Source organism: Branchiostoma lanceolatum, chromosome 17 (genome assembly GCF_035083965.1).
Source record: "Branchiostoma lanceolatum isolate klBraLanc5 chromosome 17, klBraLanc5.hap2, whole genome shotgun sequence".
Lineage (NCBI taxonomy): Eukaryota > Metazoa > Chordata > Leptocardii > Amphioxiformes > Branchiostomatidae > Branchiostoma > Branchiostoma lanceolatum.
Window position 1 is genome coordinate 20,296,881 of NC_089738.1, and position 17,541 is coordinate 20,314,421.

The window sequence follows — 17,541 nt, forward strand, 5'->3', positions numbered from 1 at the left end:
ATGGCCCCTACATATCAGGTTTCCAATGACCAGCACAAAGCCATCTCTGCCCTTCAAGTCACCTTCAGAACTGTGAGGGACAAATGGCTACGATGTACTGGAGTATGTATGCTGGAGCATCATGGGATGCCCTCACAAAACAACTCTGCATCATGGGATTTCCCAAGCAAAGATGGATGCATTCTGGAATTGATGCATCTTTTTAATTTCCTACAACAGTTTGTCTATGTCCAGACGAAGGAGGAAAACTTCTTTAATTGAAGCTACGCTGGTTCCGTACAGGTTATCATTGTACTGACCTTATCTGCTACTTCTTTAACTGAAGCTACGCTGGTTCCGTACAGGTTATCATTGTACTGCCCCGCCTCGATGAACAGGTGGTTCTGGATGTCCCGTTCCATCTGCTCGCGGGACGCCACGAAGTGGTAATCCCTGGCATCCACCTCGTATTCCCGCTTCGACCGCGTCGTGTCTGTAACCGGGGCAACAGTAACTTAGCAACAAGAAGGAGAGCAACACGACATGACTGACAATACACACTGATTATCAGGCAAGAACTCATGAATAACAAAAGGAGCCTACAACTCTCCTGGCACATTATAATTAGCCGGGCGGTTAGAGCGTTGGGCTCAAAACCAATAGGTCCCAGGTTCCGTATTTGCCATGAACAGTCTACTCACGTGGTACACAGCTCCCGAACTTGTCAGGAAACTCTGAGATGAGGTCATCATTTACGCGGTCCTGCGGGCGGGAAAACAGTTGTTACAGAACTGTCTGACTGGAAATGTGAAGAACAGGTTTTACATCACATTAAATCTTCTTTAGAGAACCTGACATGCATGTAACCATTGAACAACAAAGAATATGTGGCTACAATCATCTCATGTTTTCCATTCATTCATACCCCCTCTGTTGATGAAGGTTAGCCAAAGTTTGGGCCTTCTAGTCACTATGACAACCCAACGGACAAACGCAACAAATGTAAAGCTAAGGTTCTAATTTTACGGAGACGCCTTTTGCATTCATGATTTTTGTTTTGCAGCACAAATTTTACTTCTGTCTGTCTTACCTTCAATGGCCCCAGTATGATCACTGGTCTTGTGTATTTCACTGGAAGGAAAAAAGAATTTCTGTTGTTACATTTTCTGTTCCAAACCTGAGTGTTTCCTCTGGTGTGATGTTCATACATGTTCAGCAAAACTTGGATAATATTTCGTAGAATTTACTCTGTCACTACTTCAGCTGATTACCATGTTCTATTTCTTGTTGCTTAATTACTTTTCTAACAATTGCAGGCATGTAACAACACACTGAGGCGTACAGTAATGATTTATCAATACTATTGTCTAAATCGCAAAAAAAAAGACTGCATCTGACAACACAACTGTGTAACTGTGTTTGGTCCTGCAGCGATAGTGTTTGTTTGTTTGTTTGTTTGTTTGTGCTACTTACACTCTTGTTGTACAACAGCCTCGTATGACAGAACTGGTCCTGCAGCGATAGTGTTTGTTTGTTTGTTTGTTTGTTAGTGCTACTTACACTCTTGTTGTACAACAGCTTCGTATGACAGAACTGGTTCTGCAGCGATAGTGTTTGTTTGTTTGTTTGTTTGTTTGTTAGTGCTACTTACACTCTTGTTGTACAACAGCCTCGTATGACAGAACTGGTCCTGCAGCGATAGTGTTTGTTTGTTTGTTTGTTTGTTTGTTAGTGCTACTTACACTCTTGTTGTACAACAGCTTCGTATGACAGAACTGGTTCTGCAGCGATAGTGTTTGTTTGTTTGTGTGTTTGTTTGTTAGTGCTACTTACACTCTTGTTGTACAACAGCTTCGTATGACAGAACTGGTTCTGCAGGGATAGTGTTTGTTTGTTTGTGTGTTTGTTTGTGCTACTTACACTCTTGTTGTACAACAGCCTCGTATGACAGAACTGGTCCTGCAGCGATAGTGTTTGTTTGTTTGTTTGTTTGTTAGTGCTACTTACACTCTTGTTGTACAACAGCTTCGTATGACAGAACTGGTTCTGCAGCGATAGTGTTTGTTTGTTTGTGTGTTTGTTTGTTAGTGCTACTTACACTCTTGTTGTACAACAGCTTCGTATGACAGAACTGGTTCTGCAGCGATAGTGTTTGTTTGTTTGTGTGTTTGTTTGTTAGTGCTACTTACACTCTTGTTGTACAACAGCTTCGTATGACAGAACTGGTTCTGCAGCGATAGTGTTTGTTTGTTTGTGTGTTTGTTTGTTAGTGCTACTTACACTCTTGTTGTACAACAGCTTCGTATGACAGAACTGGTTCTGCAGCGATAGTGTTTGTTTGTTTGTGTGTTTGTTTGTTAGTGCTACTTACACTCTTGTTGTACAACAGCTTCGTATGACAGAACTGGTTCTGCAGCGATAGTGTTTGTTTGTTTGTTTGTTTGTTTGTTGGTGCTACTTACACTCTTGTTGTACAACAGCCTCGTATGACAGAACTGGTCCTGCAGCGATAGTGTTTGTTTGTTTGTTTGTTTGTTTGTTGGTGCTACTTACACTCTTGTTGTACAACAGCTTCGTATGACAGAACTGGTCCTGCAGCGATAGTGTTTGTTTGTTTGTGTGTTTGTTTGTTAGTGCTACTTACACTCTTGTTGTACAACAGCTTCGTATGACAGAACTGGTTCTGCAGCGATAGTGTTTGTTTGTTTGTGTGTTTGTTTGTTTGTTAGTGCTACTTACACTCTTGTTGTACAACAGCCTCGTATGACAGAACTGGTCCTGCAGCGATAGTGTTTGTTTGTTTGTTTGTTTGTTTGTTGGTGCTACTTACACTCTTGTTGTACAACAGCCTCGTATGACAGAACTGGTCCTGCAGCGATAGTGTTTGTTTGTTTGTTTGTTTGTTTGTTAGTGCTACTTACACTCTTGCTGTACAACAGCCTAGTATGACAGAACTGGTTCTGCAGCGATAGTGTTTGTTTGTTTGTTTGTTTGTTTGTTTGTTTGTGCTACTTACACTCTTGTTGTACAACAGCCTCGTATGACAGAACTGGTCCTGCAGCGATAGTGTTTGTTTGTTTGTTAGTGCTACTTACACTCTTGTTGTACAACAGCCTCGTATGACAGAACTGGTCCTGCAGCGATAGTGTTTGTTTGTTTGTTTGTTTGTTTGTTGGTGCTACTTACACTCTTGTTGTACAACAGCCTCGTATGACAGAACTGGTCCTGCAGCGATAGTGTTTGTTTGTTTGTTTGTTTGTTTGTTAGTGCTACTTACACTCTTGCTGTACAACAGCCTAGTATGACAGAACTGGTTCTGCAGCGATAGTGTTTGTTTGTTTGTTTGTTTGTTTGTTTGTTAGTGCTACTTACACTCTTGCTGTACAACAGCCTAGTATGACAGAACTGGTTCTGCAGCGATAGTGTTTGTTTGTTTGTTTGTTTGTTTGTTTGTTTGTGCTACTTACACTCTTGTTGTACAACAGCCTCGTATGACAGAACTGGTTCTGCAGCGATAGTGTGTTTGTTTGTTTGTTTGTTTGTTTGTTAGTGCTACTTACACTCTTGTTGTACAACAGCCTTGTATGACAGAACTGGTCCTGCAGCGATAGTGTGTTTGTTTGTTTGTTTGTTTGTTAGTGCTACTTACACTCTTGTTGTACAACAGCCTCGTATGACAGAACTGGTTCTGCAGCGATAGTGTTTGTTTGTTTGTTTGTTTGTTTGTTAGTGCTACTTACACTCTTGTTGTACAACAGCCTCGTATGACAGAACTGGTTCTGCAGCGATAGTGTTTGTTTGTTTGTTTGTTTGTTTGTTAGTGCTACTTACACTCTTGTTGTACAACAGCTTCGTATGACAGAACTGGTTCTGCAGCGATAGTGTTTGTTTGTTTGTTTGTTTGTTTGTTAGTGCTACTTACACTCTTGTTGTACAACAGCCTCGTATGACAGAACTGGTCCTGCAGCGATAGTGTTTGTTTGTTTGTTTGTTTGTTTGTTAGTGCTACTTACACTCTTGTTGTACAACAGCCTCGTATGACAGAACTGGTTCTGCAGCGATAGTGTTTGTTTGTTTGTTTGTTTGTTTGTTAGTGCTACTTACACTCTTGTTGTACAACAGCCTCGTATGACAGAACTGGCTCTGCAGCGATAGTGTTTGTTTGTTTGTTTGTTTGTTTGTTTGTTTGTTAGTGCTACTTACACTCTTGTTGTACAACAGCCTCGTATGACAGAACTGGTTCGTCGACCCCCCCTGTGGAGAGACAACAGGACGAGTCAGCACGGTTCAAAGGTGGGAGTTCAAGGTTCAGAGTTCAGGGTTAACAGGGCACCACGAGGCTGGGAGTTCCACACACAGGGCAACAGTCTCCCTTACCCGCCGACCAGGCATAGTCACTATGGCAACAGTAACTATGGTGATGGTCACAACAAATGGGAAGCCAAAGTTTGAACCATGCATAGTCTCTATGGCAACAGTAACTATGGTGATGGTAGCAACAAATGGAAAGCCAAGGTGCTAATTCTACTGACACACCTTTATGCATTCATGATTTTTGATTTGCATCTCAAATTATAATTTACAGAAAACTGAAGTATTCAACATGTCTCTATTTGTAGCAAAAACACTGATGGTGAAAACATGATGGAAAGCCCAAAGACTTGCCCACAATCGGCATGCAGATGAACAATGGTGGCAGTATGTGTTGTACATGATCTGATGTCAAACGTACATAGTAGAACTCTTTATGGATGTTTCAACTCAACTTTTGGACAATTTCGCCTCAATTTTTCACAATTTTTGAACCATGACCTTCACAGAGGTGAACCCAAACAAACAGCTTTGAACATTTTGAAGTGAAAACTGCCATCTAGAATGGTCACTTTTAGACTTTAAATTGGCTCGAAAGTTCAAGACAAAGACTGAGTTTAACAGTGGAAAAATTTGGGTGTCATTTTTTGCGTTGGAAATCATCGCAGTTCAACCTTCTTCAATAGATATTTTTAAATCATTAATGTTGAGATTTTTCTCTCAGAAGTTGGTGACATCAAACCATCCCAGCACGACAAAACACATGCAGAGGACGATTGGGGGAAGAAAGGCAGAAGAGAAGAGCTGCAGGATGGATGCAGAAGAATAGAGGGAAGGTTTTACCCTCCGACTCGCCAGTAATTTCACCTGAGTGACGGAAAGAATGAAGACAAGATGGAGGACAGAATGTCAGGAATGCGGCAAAAATCAGACAATTCCGTGAATGAGGCAAAAATGATGAGAAAAGTTACAAAGCAAAGTTTACAAAACATGAAAAACTAGAATTACATGGTTTATAAAATTCTTAATGTCATGAAATATGAATATCAGATGTTGACTGGAGTAGATGTGTATTTTGTGGACCTCGGGGAAAATAGTGGAGACAAAAACGACAAGAAGAGACGGGATACACAGAGATGATGAGAGAGAGATGTGACAACTAGAGAGAGGTGATGTAGAGAAACATATGATATCTAGAGAGAGGGGGTGTGATAGGTAATATAGCATGTAGAGAATTCTAAACCTACAAACAGAACTGAACCTGGAGTGAGTTCAGAGAGAGAGAGAACAAAAGAAGTGTTTTAGAGAGAAGTGTAGTAAGTATCAAGCCTCTTTGCAGAAGGAATTTTGCCAATTTTGCATGTTTGAAATGGTGACCTCTGACCCCTATATGCGCCAGAGGTCACACTGCAGGTCAAGGTTCATCAATGGTTTTGGACTTCTGTCTGCAAAGAGGCTGAACTGACAGGAGTGATAAGAGAAGACAGGACAGCTGAGAGTAGGACAGAAACAGGGCAGAAACAGGTTTGAAACGGTACAGAAACAGAGCAGTTAGAAGACGAAGGAAACGTGCTGTAGAAAAATCTGAGATGACGTGAAAGAAATGACTCTAGAGGAAAGACTAATCAATGATGTTTCAGTTGCAAGCTTTGGATTAGGAGACACTGAGGGTAATCACAGAAACTGTGGGTCAGTCTGAGCTGCTCAGATGCTGTTATGATGAGTTACGACAGCCCCAGAGTTACAGGGGAGGGCAGCAGTTCCATGCACTTACAACAAGCTTCAGTTGAAGCTAGACAAAAGTAAAAGGGAACTATTATAACAACAAGGTAAAAAGAGCTTAAAGCCAACTTTCGGCAGCAGAGAACTTTAGACAAGAGTGTCAGTTCAGCATAAAGGTGTTACAGTTCCAGTAGTAGTAGAAGAAGTAGTTGTAGTAGTAAGTAGTAAGTAGTTGTAGTAGATTTTGAGTCAGCAGCAGTAGTAGTAAGTAGTGGATTTTGAGTGAGTTCCTATGAGTAGTTGAGAAGGGAGACTGTTGTGAGTAGTTGAGAAGGGAGACTGTTGTTATTTGCCACAGGGAAGGCAGAGGACGCAGCAGGGAGCAAGCCTAGCCTGGAACAGACTTTTCCTGGCTTCATGTGAGATTTTCTTTTACCTCAACAATCACTGCCGAGGTCCGTTTCAGACTGCCGAGCTTGAGACCAGTAGAAGAAATGGATTATACAAGTCGATAGACTTGTTGGGAACTACGGTTCCTTTTTAACAGCTCAACTTTCTACAAGGTTCATCTTTTGTGACGAAAAGATCAACCGAGTAGAATACCAGGCAAAAGGTCACTCGTTTTCCAGGCTAGGCTGAGAGAGGAACTGCAGGGTAGGGGGCGCTGGTGTACATGTGGTGAAGCAGAAGAACTGCAGGATAGGAGGCGCTGTTGTGTGGCTAGTGGGGTGGAGGAACTGCAGGAAGGGAGGCGTTAGTATGGATGATGGTGTTGTTCGAGTTTGTTTATGGTTGAGAAGAGAAGCAAGGAGGGTGTTGGTAGGAACTGCAGGATAGGAGGCGCTGTTGTATTGAGTGTGAGGATGTCAGAAGGAACTGCAGGACAGGGGGCGCTGTTGTATGGAGCGTGAGGATGTTGGTAAGAACTGCAGGATAGGAGGCGCTGTTGTATGGAACATGAGGATGTTGGTAGGAACGGCAAACTTACGGTAGCTACTCTCGCTATCACTGGCGTTAGTGGACAGTTCTGTGGGAGCAATGCAGGGGGTCAGATATACACGCAAATTCTGCAGGTACTGAGGGTACCCAGGTACCATGGTAACTTCTGCAGGTACTGAGGGTACCCAGGTACCATGGTGACTTCTGCAGGTACCGAGGGTACACAGGTACCATAGTAACTGCTGCAGGTACTGAGGGTACCCAGGTACCGTGGTTAATTCTGCAGGTAACAAGAGTACCAAATGCGAGGCCAAAGTACCCAGGTAACCTCTAGTAGTTAACAATTACCATAGTAACCTATAACATTTAATAAAGGTACCATGGCGTGGACCTGAATACCAAGGGCAGTACCTGAGTAATCCCAGTACCATAGACAAAAGGAAAAAGGATCTCCCTCCATTGTCATTCATTTACCTAATCTTTACTTTACAGAATATTCATTTGGATAAAAACGGAGACTTTTGGTGGACTGAGGAAGATCCTTTCTGCCACAGAGGCCCAAACAGAGGACTGACACGAGTGATGCATGTAGGGCTCATCTCAAATGTGGCCCCAGCAAGGATCAGTCTGTAGTAAACATCAACTTCTGTCTTATACTTCTGATGGTGAGGAGCATCACCAGTCCTCTGTTTGTGTTGTACAAATTACATCATCAACAAGCACTAAACAACAAGAGTCTATCCTACAGGCATGAGCACAGTGGAGACGCCGACCCACGCCCCTCAGCAACTCAACTTCTCAACTTCTGCTCAAGGAAAGGCTAAACGGGCGTAAGGGAGGACGGGAAATGTTTCCAGAACATTTCTCGGGCCAGATTTAGCTGGCTTTTACAGAAAAACAGACATGATTTTGTTGGGTGTAGTAGATTTGTTCGGTATAGTAGATTTGTTGGGTGTAGTAGATGTGTTTCAGGCTGCCGCGGCTGAGTCGTAACCCGAGGTGCTGAGGGGCGTGTTCCTGGCAGGACAGGCAGAGTGATGATGTCACACCTTCCCAGCAGTCGCTGTTGGACACAGATTTACCATCATGTCTGATGGCCACTGCTCCCCACGCAGCAGGAGGAGAGAGAAGGAAAGTCACTACATGACCCCTAACCCCTGACACTTAACCCCTAACCCCTGACACTTAACCACTAACCCCAGATTTACAATCATGTCTGATGGCCACTGCTCCCCACGCAGCAGGAGGAGAGAGAAGGAAAGTCACTACATGACCCCTAACCCCTGACACTTAACCCCTAACCCCTGACACTTAACCACTAACCCCAGATTTACAATCATGTCTGATGGCCACTGCTCCTGGTAGCAGGAGGGGAGCGAAGGAAAGACACTACAAGACCCTTGACCCCTGACACTTAACCCCTAGCCTCTGATATTTGACCCCTGACATGCAACATCTAACTTCCAATACAATCACATTCCAGGCAGCAGGGACTGCATGACCCCTAATCCCCTAACCTCCAACCCAGTCAGTAGGAAGAGAAGAGAGGAGGAAACAACATCACTACATGAACCCTAACCCCTGACCTCTAACCACTACTCTAACCACACAATCTATTTACTTTAGAATTTCATTTTGAGGAATTTTCAAACAGGGACCAGCTGCCTGACCCTGAGGAGTTTGACAGGAGAGAATGTTCCATACTCACGTTCCATATCACTCGTGTCCATGTCAGAATCTTTGTTCTTGTAGAAGGGGAATTTCCGAGACAAAACCAGATTTTTCTTCCTTTTGTCGCTCAATGATGACTGCAGGGAGGAAACAGTCAGAGTTATGTTGGATATTTCATTATCAAACCTGGAGGAGTTGTCTAATCAGACTACCGGCAGCAGAGATGTGCTGCACATAGGACTGGTTCTTATATGAAATATGAAACATAAAGACAAACGTGGCCTACCCTGCTCCCAGGCTCGAGTGTTCCTCTGGTAAACTTGACTTGTTTCAACCGAGCTCTTTCTTTCCTCTCCACTCTGCAACAAACAAAACTTGGTTACATTTGGTCCACACAAGGTGGCGACTCTCACAGCTGCTACAACTGTAGGACTTGTGTCATGTTGGTCTGGCTTCAAACAATGTGCAGGCATGTAGAGCAGTAACTATGGCAACTGAGGTCATTCCTGGGTTGTTGGGTAACCATGACAACTGTAATCGTGACACCTGATATGACCCCTGACCTTCTGTTGCAACAGCGGCAAATTAGAAGAACTGGCCTGTTGCTGGGTAACTACAAGGAAGTATCGATCTTGACAACAGTAACCATGACAACCGTGACCATGACAACCGTAACCATGACAACAGTAACAATGCCTACCTCCTCTTGCTGGGGATGACTCCGAGGCCCTCCTCCTCACCGGTTGCCGTGACGAGCCGCGCCTGCCACCACTCGTCGTCGCTGGCGTTCACGACGTGCAGAATGTCGCCGAACTTGAAGCTGAGCCCCTGGCTGGGCAGGCCGCTGTCCTTCGTCTTATCGTAGTCAAACAGAGCCCTGCAGGGGGAGGGGGGCACCTCAGTCAACAACAGAACACCCTTACCCGGTCCACAACCCAACACGTCAGAACCGGAGCTCCAAAGTCTCCGCGGACTAAAACTCACCTGACGTAGAGCGACCGCTTCTGGCTGGTCTTGAGGCTGCCCGGGCTGACCGAGCTGTTCATCATCTGTTCCCGAAGGTCGTGGATCTTCGCCTCAAAGCGGTTATAATCTGCAACACAAACCAGAACAAACCGGTTACAACCAGAACAAACCGGTTATAATCTGCAACAAAAACTAGAACAAACCGGTTATAATCTGCAACACAAACCAGAACTGGTTACAATCAGAACAAACCGGTTACAACCAAAACAAACCGGTTATAATCTGCAACAAAAACTTGTACAGGCCTGTAATTAGCGGAGATGGTGACTGGTCATGTGACTGGTCATGTGACTGGTCATGTGACTGGTCATGTGACTGGTCATGTGACTGGTCATGTGACCTACCTTCTGGCCTGTACTGTGCGACGATGGTGACGGCGTCCCCGGCTCCCTTCAGCGCGGCCGCGGCCTCCTCATGTGTGGCGGTCGACAGGTCTTCTCCGTTTACCTGCAGCAGCAGGAACATTCGCAGGGGGTTAGGTCATGGCATGGTAGGGCTACTCCACAGGCCAAGAAAAACTTCTGGAAGAGACATCTTTTAGCACCGCTTCAACCACAGGCCAACAAAAACTTCTGCAGTAGACTTGGGCCAACAAAAACCTCTGTGTGAGACTTCAGAACTGCATTTCCAGGAAAATGATTCTGAAGCCTGACATCGATTGGGAACAGTTTGAGGGTCAAAACTTCAACAGACATTTACATACGCGGTAGCAATAGCACAGGAAAAAACCTTCAGCGGGGAACCTTGTGATTCATAGTTACACTAAACCATTGCTCGAGTCAATTAAAATATTTACACCCTTTTCTTTCCTGCTTTCTCGGTGGCCAACAACAATCTTTGTGATCCGTCCTGCTGATTTAGTGTACCCTGTAACCTGTGCAGCCAGCAGGACTGTTTGTACTGCCCCACACCCTGGGGAGTGTCTGTACTGCCCCACACCCTGGGGAGTGTCTGTACTGCCCCACACCCTGGGGAGTTTTTGTACTGCCCCACACCCTGGGGAGTTTTTGTACTGCCCCACACCCTGGGGAGTTTTTGTACTGCCCCACACCCTGGGGAGTTTTTGTACTGCCCCACACCCTGGGGAGTTTTTGTACTGCCCCACACCCTGGGGAGTTTTTGTACTGCCCCACACCCCGGGGAGTGGAGTGGGTGGGGAACAACAGTGCTGGGGACGTTGGTCTGCAGGTTACAGAGGAAAGCTGCCAAAAGGCATTCCTAAATCCAGCTTAACCGTTCTGGTGCTGGATAAAACTACACCCTGCTTCAGGGATTGTATGGCAACGCTCACCGATAGGATCTGGTCTCCTCTCCTGAGCTCCCCGCTGAGGTCGGCGACCCCGCCGGCCAGGATGAAGGAGATGAAGATGCCCTCCCCATCCTCCCCTCCCACGATGTTGAACCCAAGCCCGGTGTTCCCTTTCTTCAAGGTCACGGTACGGGGTTCCCTGAACAGAGACAGGAAAAACAGTAAAATCAGTTAGTTACATGTATGCATACACCTGACTGTGCCCCCCTCCCCATGATGTTGAACCAAAGCCCAGTATCTTCAAGGTCAAGGTACGAGGTTCCCTGAAGGAAAACAGTAAAATCAGTTATTTATGCATACACCTGAATGTGAAGGTCACCATGCGGGGTTCCCTGAAAAGGAAAAACAACATACACATGACTGCGCCCCCCTCCCCACCTAACTTTTCTATTGTAAAGTTCATAAAAACAATTCAGATACATTTTTCTGTGCCAGGCTTTATGTTGACCTAAACAACACTGCAGGCCACAGTCCTGCAACTTTCTATGTGAAACTGCTCTGAAAACCCGGCAACCTCTAATAGGCACCTTAATAACCCACAACACCTGTGAACTAAAAATACCTTACAGTCACAACCCTCAGACAAAACTTAATGTTTCTATAGTGTAACTAAGAAACGACCAATCCGGCACCACTGCCCATGTCCCCTCCCCATGTCTGTTTCAACAAGTGGGTCACATCTCACACAGATCCAGATTTCTACATAGATAAGAACCATTAGAATATCCAGAGTAGGACACTCCTTCCCAACGGATGTAAAACTGCTTCCCAACAGAACAGCTTTTAACCAAGATATCAAAACCGGAAATCTGCTGCAGTACCTTAACAAGCTGCTAACTAGGTCCAAAATCTAATCATTTCCAGGTCTCGTTAAGACCTACCCACCTACCAAAAACATGTATCGACACGATCCACCCAGGCCTTCCCGAGTTGTGTTTACACACAGACAGAAACACATAGAAACATAAAAAAAAAAAAAACAACAACATAACCTTCTTGGCGAAGGTAACGTTACTGAAAAGTTAGCAGCATGGGTCCCACCTTATAACATGTCCCTTCCCATGTCATTATTAACCAGGTCACATCTCATGACAGATTTCTATAACATGATACCTAAGAAACATTATGTTATCGAGAGGTATGCCTGTTCTTCAGATGTAAAACCAGTTCCCAACAGAACAGTTATAACAGCAAGTGAACCGATACCAGTCCCACCCACCATGCCAGCTGTGCCCTCCCCATGTCAGCTCTTGTAACCAGGTCACATCTCCCATCTGATCCCGTTTTTCTGCCTGGCAAGAAACTATGAAAAAGGCTGGTCCAGAAGAATGCAGGAAAATCCCACAACACAAAGGACTGTGGGACGCACCGCCGACCGGAATGTACGACCTGAGGGTCAGCTGGGCCGTTACCATGGTGATGACCTAATGGTCAGCTGGGCCGTTACCATGGTGATGACCCAGCTAGGTCAGGGGTGACAACACAGGCTGGTCGGCAGGACAGAAGCTTCCTGTCTGGACAACATTATAATCTATGGTACAGTATAAAGTTTTGTAACATAAACAGTGTCCTACTTTTGGCTATTCCCCTTTTCATTCAGTCATCTGGTTGGGTTGAACCAAAACTGTACACAAAATCTATTCAACATACAAAACCCTTTATCCAATGTTATCCTGTGTTCCAGTTTGGTAACAAAAGACGCATAAGTTGGCTGTTCTACTGTGTTCTGTCAACTTGATTCCTGTGACCTCTGCATCTAAAAATGCAGGCATCTTGTCTTTTGGCCATTCTTTTGTTTGTTTTTTTACTCCAACATCAGATGTGGAGTTTCTACAGCTAGAACTAGAAGGTAGCATCTACAAATAAGCCACTTGGGAGAACTGTATTATTGTAGGAGAACAGCTGCAGTAAGGACTTCCTCAGAGCAATGCAGTGAACTTGTCTCACTCCACATGTTATCTACTAAGACATTTCCTCAACTCCAAGACAAACCACTTCCTTGAGACTTCCCCCTGACACCCTGAAGTTTCCTGAAGTGTGCGCAAACCCCAGACTCCAGAGCAAAGGGATTTCACAAATCTCTGAGCCTGCAGCTTTGAAGTGCCCTGCAGACGTGAAGAAGAGCCATAAAACCTGACGACTCCCGCCATTACCAGCACCAGTCCCCCATCAGCAGCCTAATCTGTGCTGAATCTCAGCACTTAGGACCGGTTATGGTTATGGACTTGGGCATGTAGGAAAAGTTGAAGGCCTCAAAGCATTATCAGCGCTGGAAAATCAGATTTTCATAGTCAATTTTCCGGTTATTTCTTTCCATACTTTTGAGTTAAACAATGAAGAGGTGGTCGCCTATATATATAGGCAGGTTTGACTACTGCATGTAAGTTAAGCAGCCTGCTCAGGCAGCCGTTTAGCACCAAGTTTGTGGTGGTTATTAAGTTAGGCAGCAGGGAGAAGGTTGAACATCACAATCTCATCGCATGTCAACATTCATGGAGCAAGACTGTCATGTCATTGTGCTGGGAGAACTCATCGTAAATCTGTGTTCTGCCCGTAAAGCTGCTAAACAGTGGCAGTAAATGTCAGTATCGTAAAACAACTAGAACATTTCCAGATATTGAAGCAAAAGGCCTTTGGACATAATCATCACTATGGCTTGTAAACTATGAGTCCTTTCATGTCTGAGGACGACACCATCAGTTTTCAGGGCATCTCTAAGTCATTTCATGGGTTCTCAGAACACTCAGAACAAAATTGTCGAGATGAAAACAGAGGCAGAGTTTTCAGCCATCTCAAAATGAAAATTCTAGCAAGAAAAAGACGAAAATTGGAATCAAGCTTTTTTCTGTCTTTAAAACTGTGTGTAATTTTGCAGTTTGTAGTTGACACTACAGAAGCCGCTGTACTTTTTGTTGGCAGTAAATAAACTTAGCTTGTTTTTGTAACGACAGAGATCATGTTATCTTCCAGTTCAGTCTTGTACTGTTTTTCTTTATTCCGGGAACCAAGAAGTTAGCTTGGTCTGGCCTCAGGACAGAACCCCGGGAACCAAGAAGTTGGCTTGGTCTGGCCTCAGGACAGAACCCCGGGAACCATGAAGTTGGCTTGGTCTGGCCTCAGGACAGAACCCCGGGAACCAAGAAGTTAGCTTGTTCTGGCCTCAGGACAGAACCATCGAACTGTAGCTGCTAATTATCACCAACGTTCGGCTGTCAGGGCAAAAGTCACATTTTACACGAATGGCCAGTTTTCAACAGAAGCAGAAAAACTACTGCTGCAGAAATAGCGGAGACAAAACCACAGAAACCCTCCCTTCAACAGAAGGCTGTCAGTTCTCTCGCCTGCAGGGATGTCTCCAGGACCCGTCCCTCCGTCCCAACACGGAAATTTGCTTGTTGGAAAAAAAAGTCACCCCATCCATCCAAAATATCTGAACTTCATGACATGAAATTAATGAAAATGTATTTTAAAGGACAGATTTAACAATTAATGAAGATTAAGAAAAAGGGGTCCCAAACAGTGAATGGGAGGGAAGAAAAGTTGAAGCCCTGCTTTCCTCACAGCTGTTTTGGGAGTTGTTGGTTGTGTTTAGGACATGAATACGAAAGCGGAACAGGAGAGCACAATGCCCCCTGGGACACTTCAGTCTCATAATGCTCCAATTAACTCCTATTCATTATCATACCTGCGATAAACAGACACACCTCTGTAAACAATACACACCTGTATGACATCACAGGTTCCAGGCACGTGTATGACATCACACCTGCACACCTGTAACCCCCCACCTGGCCTCCCTACCAAACCTGCTAACACTCCCCTACAGGGCCCCCATCATATTCATAACAACACTTAAATAGATCCTAAATCACTTCAGAAAACCTTGAAGACCCTTATCTTACTCCAGAGTCAATAAAACCCCTGCAGCCATCTATATTGTATTCACCAGGAAAACACCTTTCCTTGACATTAACCATTAGGAGTCCAGGGATCTGTGCTGATATAACTAACTACAGGAACTTGGCTCAAGACAGTTCAGTTTGTCCCTTCCCTGGATGATATTGATGAGGATCTTAGTCAGGCATCCCGGGCTGTAGGTTTTTATACAGCTGAATGAATCAAATCCTGATCCGTCTACCCCTGGCATTGGGACCCATGCTGCAGGAGTAATGTTCCTATACACTAATACAGCCTAGCGGACATGTGTGTGCACAAGGTGTTATTTGGTAATCAGCAGATGGCCCTTCAGCTGACTGAGGTGGGAATGAGGTCGGTGTGAATGAGGTCGTGGTTCCATCAGTAATAATTACACCTCCTTAAGGAGTAAGTGGCACTTCTGAAAACATCTCACAAACATCGTTTTACAGACTTCCTATCAGCCAATCATCTACCTGCTGTTGGGAAACGTCTGCCCTTCTACTATGGTCTGTTACTGTTGCATTGTGGACAGGTGCTTTACTGTTAAGTCATTTATTATTACTTTGAATTTGTGGTGTTTTTATTTTGCATTTAGAAGGAAGGGAAGGTTTTTGCATTTTTTTAAGTTCGTAGTTAAGACAGTGGTACAGTAGTAACACATTGGTAATGCATATCTGAATTGCAGTGGCAGTAGTGAGGTCTCCATGCAAACTGCGAAAATAAACACTGAAACTTTCAACATCTACAGTACGTCCTGCCCTACTATACAACCAACCGCTCAAAGGGATGTCCAGATGTCTCCAGCTAAAGGAAAGTCTTGCAACAGCAAAAGCCAGAAGGAGAAATCTGCAGCATGAATTTGGAGCATCCGTTAATCTGCAAGTTTAGCAGCAACATGTTGTCCTTGTAAAATCTTAATCTGAACGGAAAGAGACGAAAGGTATAAGACGAAACGGAGCTTCCTGAACTCCCTGAAACATGTGGTGAGTTCTGATCACGGCTGTACATAACTGACAAATATTGCTGGATTGCTGGTCAACATTGCATCAAAGTCATGTCCATCCTACAAGATATCTTGACAAACCGACTTTTTGGCAAACAATTATAAATGATATGTATATCCTTATTTATGCGAGTACTTTCTTATTTACACAAAGTAACGCAAGAATGATAGAAATGACTACCATTATCTAGTCTGTTTATTCAAAGTATCTTCATTAGAATCTGATGCATTTAGTACATTTGTTCCAGCAGAATTTTTGACATTATTGTTGCTGTTGTTGCTCTCCATACATCATAATATGTGATGTTATCAGACATGTTCGCCACATGTTACCATGGCAACAGCAGGACAGCGGTGTACATGCACAAACTACATGTCCGAATTCTGGGGACTGAACCAATCTGATTCCGTGTGACATGTTATTGTGACATGTGGCCCAAACAAGCCGGGCTGCACTACAAACCTGACAATACTCGCACACAGGCTGGGAATGCAGTTGTGTGGTGGGAACACACCGTCCATAGAACCAGCACATGTTCAGGACTGCACCGAACACACCGTCCATAGAACCAGCACATGTTCAGGACTGCACAGAACACACCGTCCACAGAACCAGCACATGTTCAGGACTACACAGAACACACCGTCGACAGAACCAGCACATGTTCAGGACTGCACCGAACACACCGTCCACAGAACCAGCACGTGTTCAGGACTACACAGAACACACCGTCGACAGAACCAGCACATGTTCAGGACTGCACCGAACACACCGTCCACAGAACCAGCACATGTTCAGGACTACACAGAACACACCGTCGACAGAACCAGCACATGTTCAGGACTACACCGAACACACCGTCCACAGAACCAGCACATGTTCAGGACTACACAGAACACACCGTCGACAGAACCAGCACATGTTCAGGACTACACCGAACACACCGTCGACAGAACCAGCACATGTTCAGGACTACACCGAACACACCGTCCACAGAACCAGCACATGTTCAGGACTGCACCGAACACACCGTCCACAGAACCAGCACATGTTCAGGACTGCACCGAACACACCGTCCACAGAACCAGCACGTGTTCAGGACTGCACAGAACACACCGTCCACAGAACCAGCACGTGTTCAGGACTACACAGAACACACCGTCCACAGAACCAGCACGTGTTCAGGACTGCACCGAACACACCGTCCACAGAACCAGCACGTGTTCAGGACTGCACAGAACACACCGTCCACAGAACCAGCACATGTTCAGGACTACACAAAACACACCGTCCACAGAACCAGCACGTGTTCAGGACTACACAAAACACCCCGTCCACAGAATCAGCACGTGTTCAGGACTACACAGAACACACCGTCCACAGAACCAGCACGTGTTCAGGACTGCACCGAACACACCGTGCACAGAACCAGCACATGTTCAGGACTGCACAGAACACACCGTCCACAGAACCAGCACGTGTTCAGGACTACACAGAACACACCGTCCACAGAACCAGCACATGTTCAGGACTACACAAAACACACCGTCCACAGAACCAGCACGTGTTCAGGACTACACAAAACACCCCGTCCACAGAATCAGCACGTGTTCAGGACTACACAGAACACACCGTCCACAGAACCAGCACGTGTTCAGGACT

General features: G+C 45.0%; 1 protein-coding gene across 13 annotated transcripts in view; it reads right to left on the minus strand.

The window, feature by feature from the left end:
• Window positions 1-17,541, minus strand: part of LOC136422405 (disks large homolog 1-like) — an 86,404-nt gene that overhangs the window by 3,182 nt on the left and 65,681 nt on the right. For 9 of the 13 annotated variants that reach the window (XM_066410157.1, XM_066410163.1, XM_066410165.1 and 6 more), the window contains 13 exons: window positions 10,940-11,096; window positions 9,993-10,095; window positions 9,607-9,715; window positions 9,323-9,499; window positions 8,909-8,981; window positions 8,660-8,759; window positions 8,001-8,051; window positions 7,001-7,039; window positions 5,134-5,157; window positions 4,183-4,233; window positions 1,070-1,110; window positions 681-741; window positions 300-472 (listed from right to left, as the gene is read on the minus strand). In XM_066410157.1, coding sequence (XP_066266254.1) covers window positions 300-472; window positions 681-741; window positions 1,070-1,110; window positions 4,183-4,233; window positions 5,134-5,157; window positions 7,001-7,039; window positions 8,001-8,051; window positions 8,660-8,759; window positions 8,909-8,981; window positions 9,323-9,499; window positions 9,607-9,715; window positions 9,993-10,095; window positions 10,940-11,096 — 1,159 coding nt within the window. The remainder of the gene's footprint in view (window positions 1-299; window positions 473-680; window positions 742-1,069; window positions 1,111-4,182; window positions 4,234-5,133; window positions 5,158-7,000; window positions 7,040-8,000; window positions 8,052-8,659; window positions 8,760-8,908; window positions 8,982-9,322; window positions 9,500-9,606; window positions 9,716-9,992; window positions 10,096-10,939; window positions 11,097-17,541) is intronic. The other 4 variants (XM_066410159.1, XM_066410158.1, XM_066410162.1 and 1 more) reach the window with 4 other exon arrangements.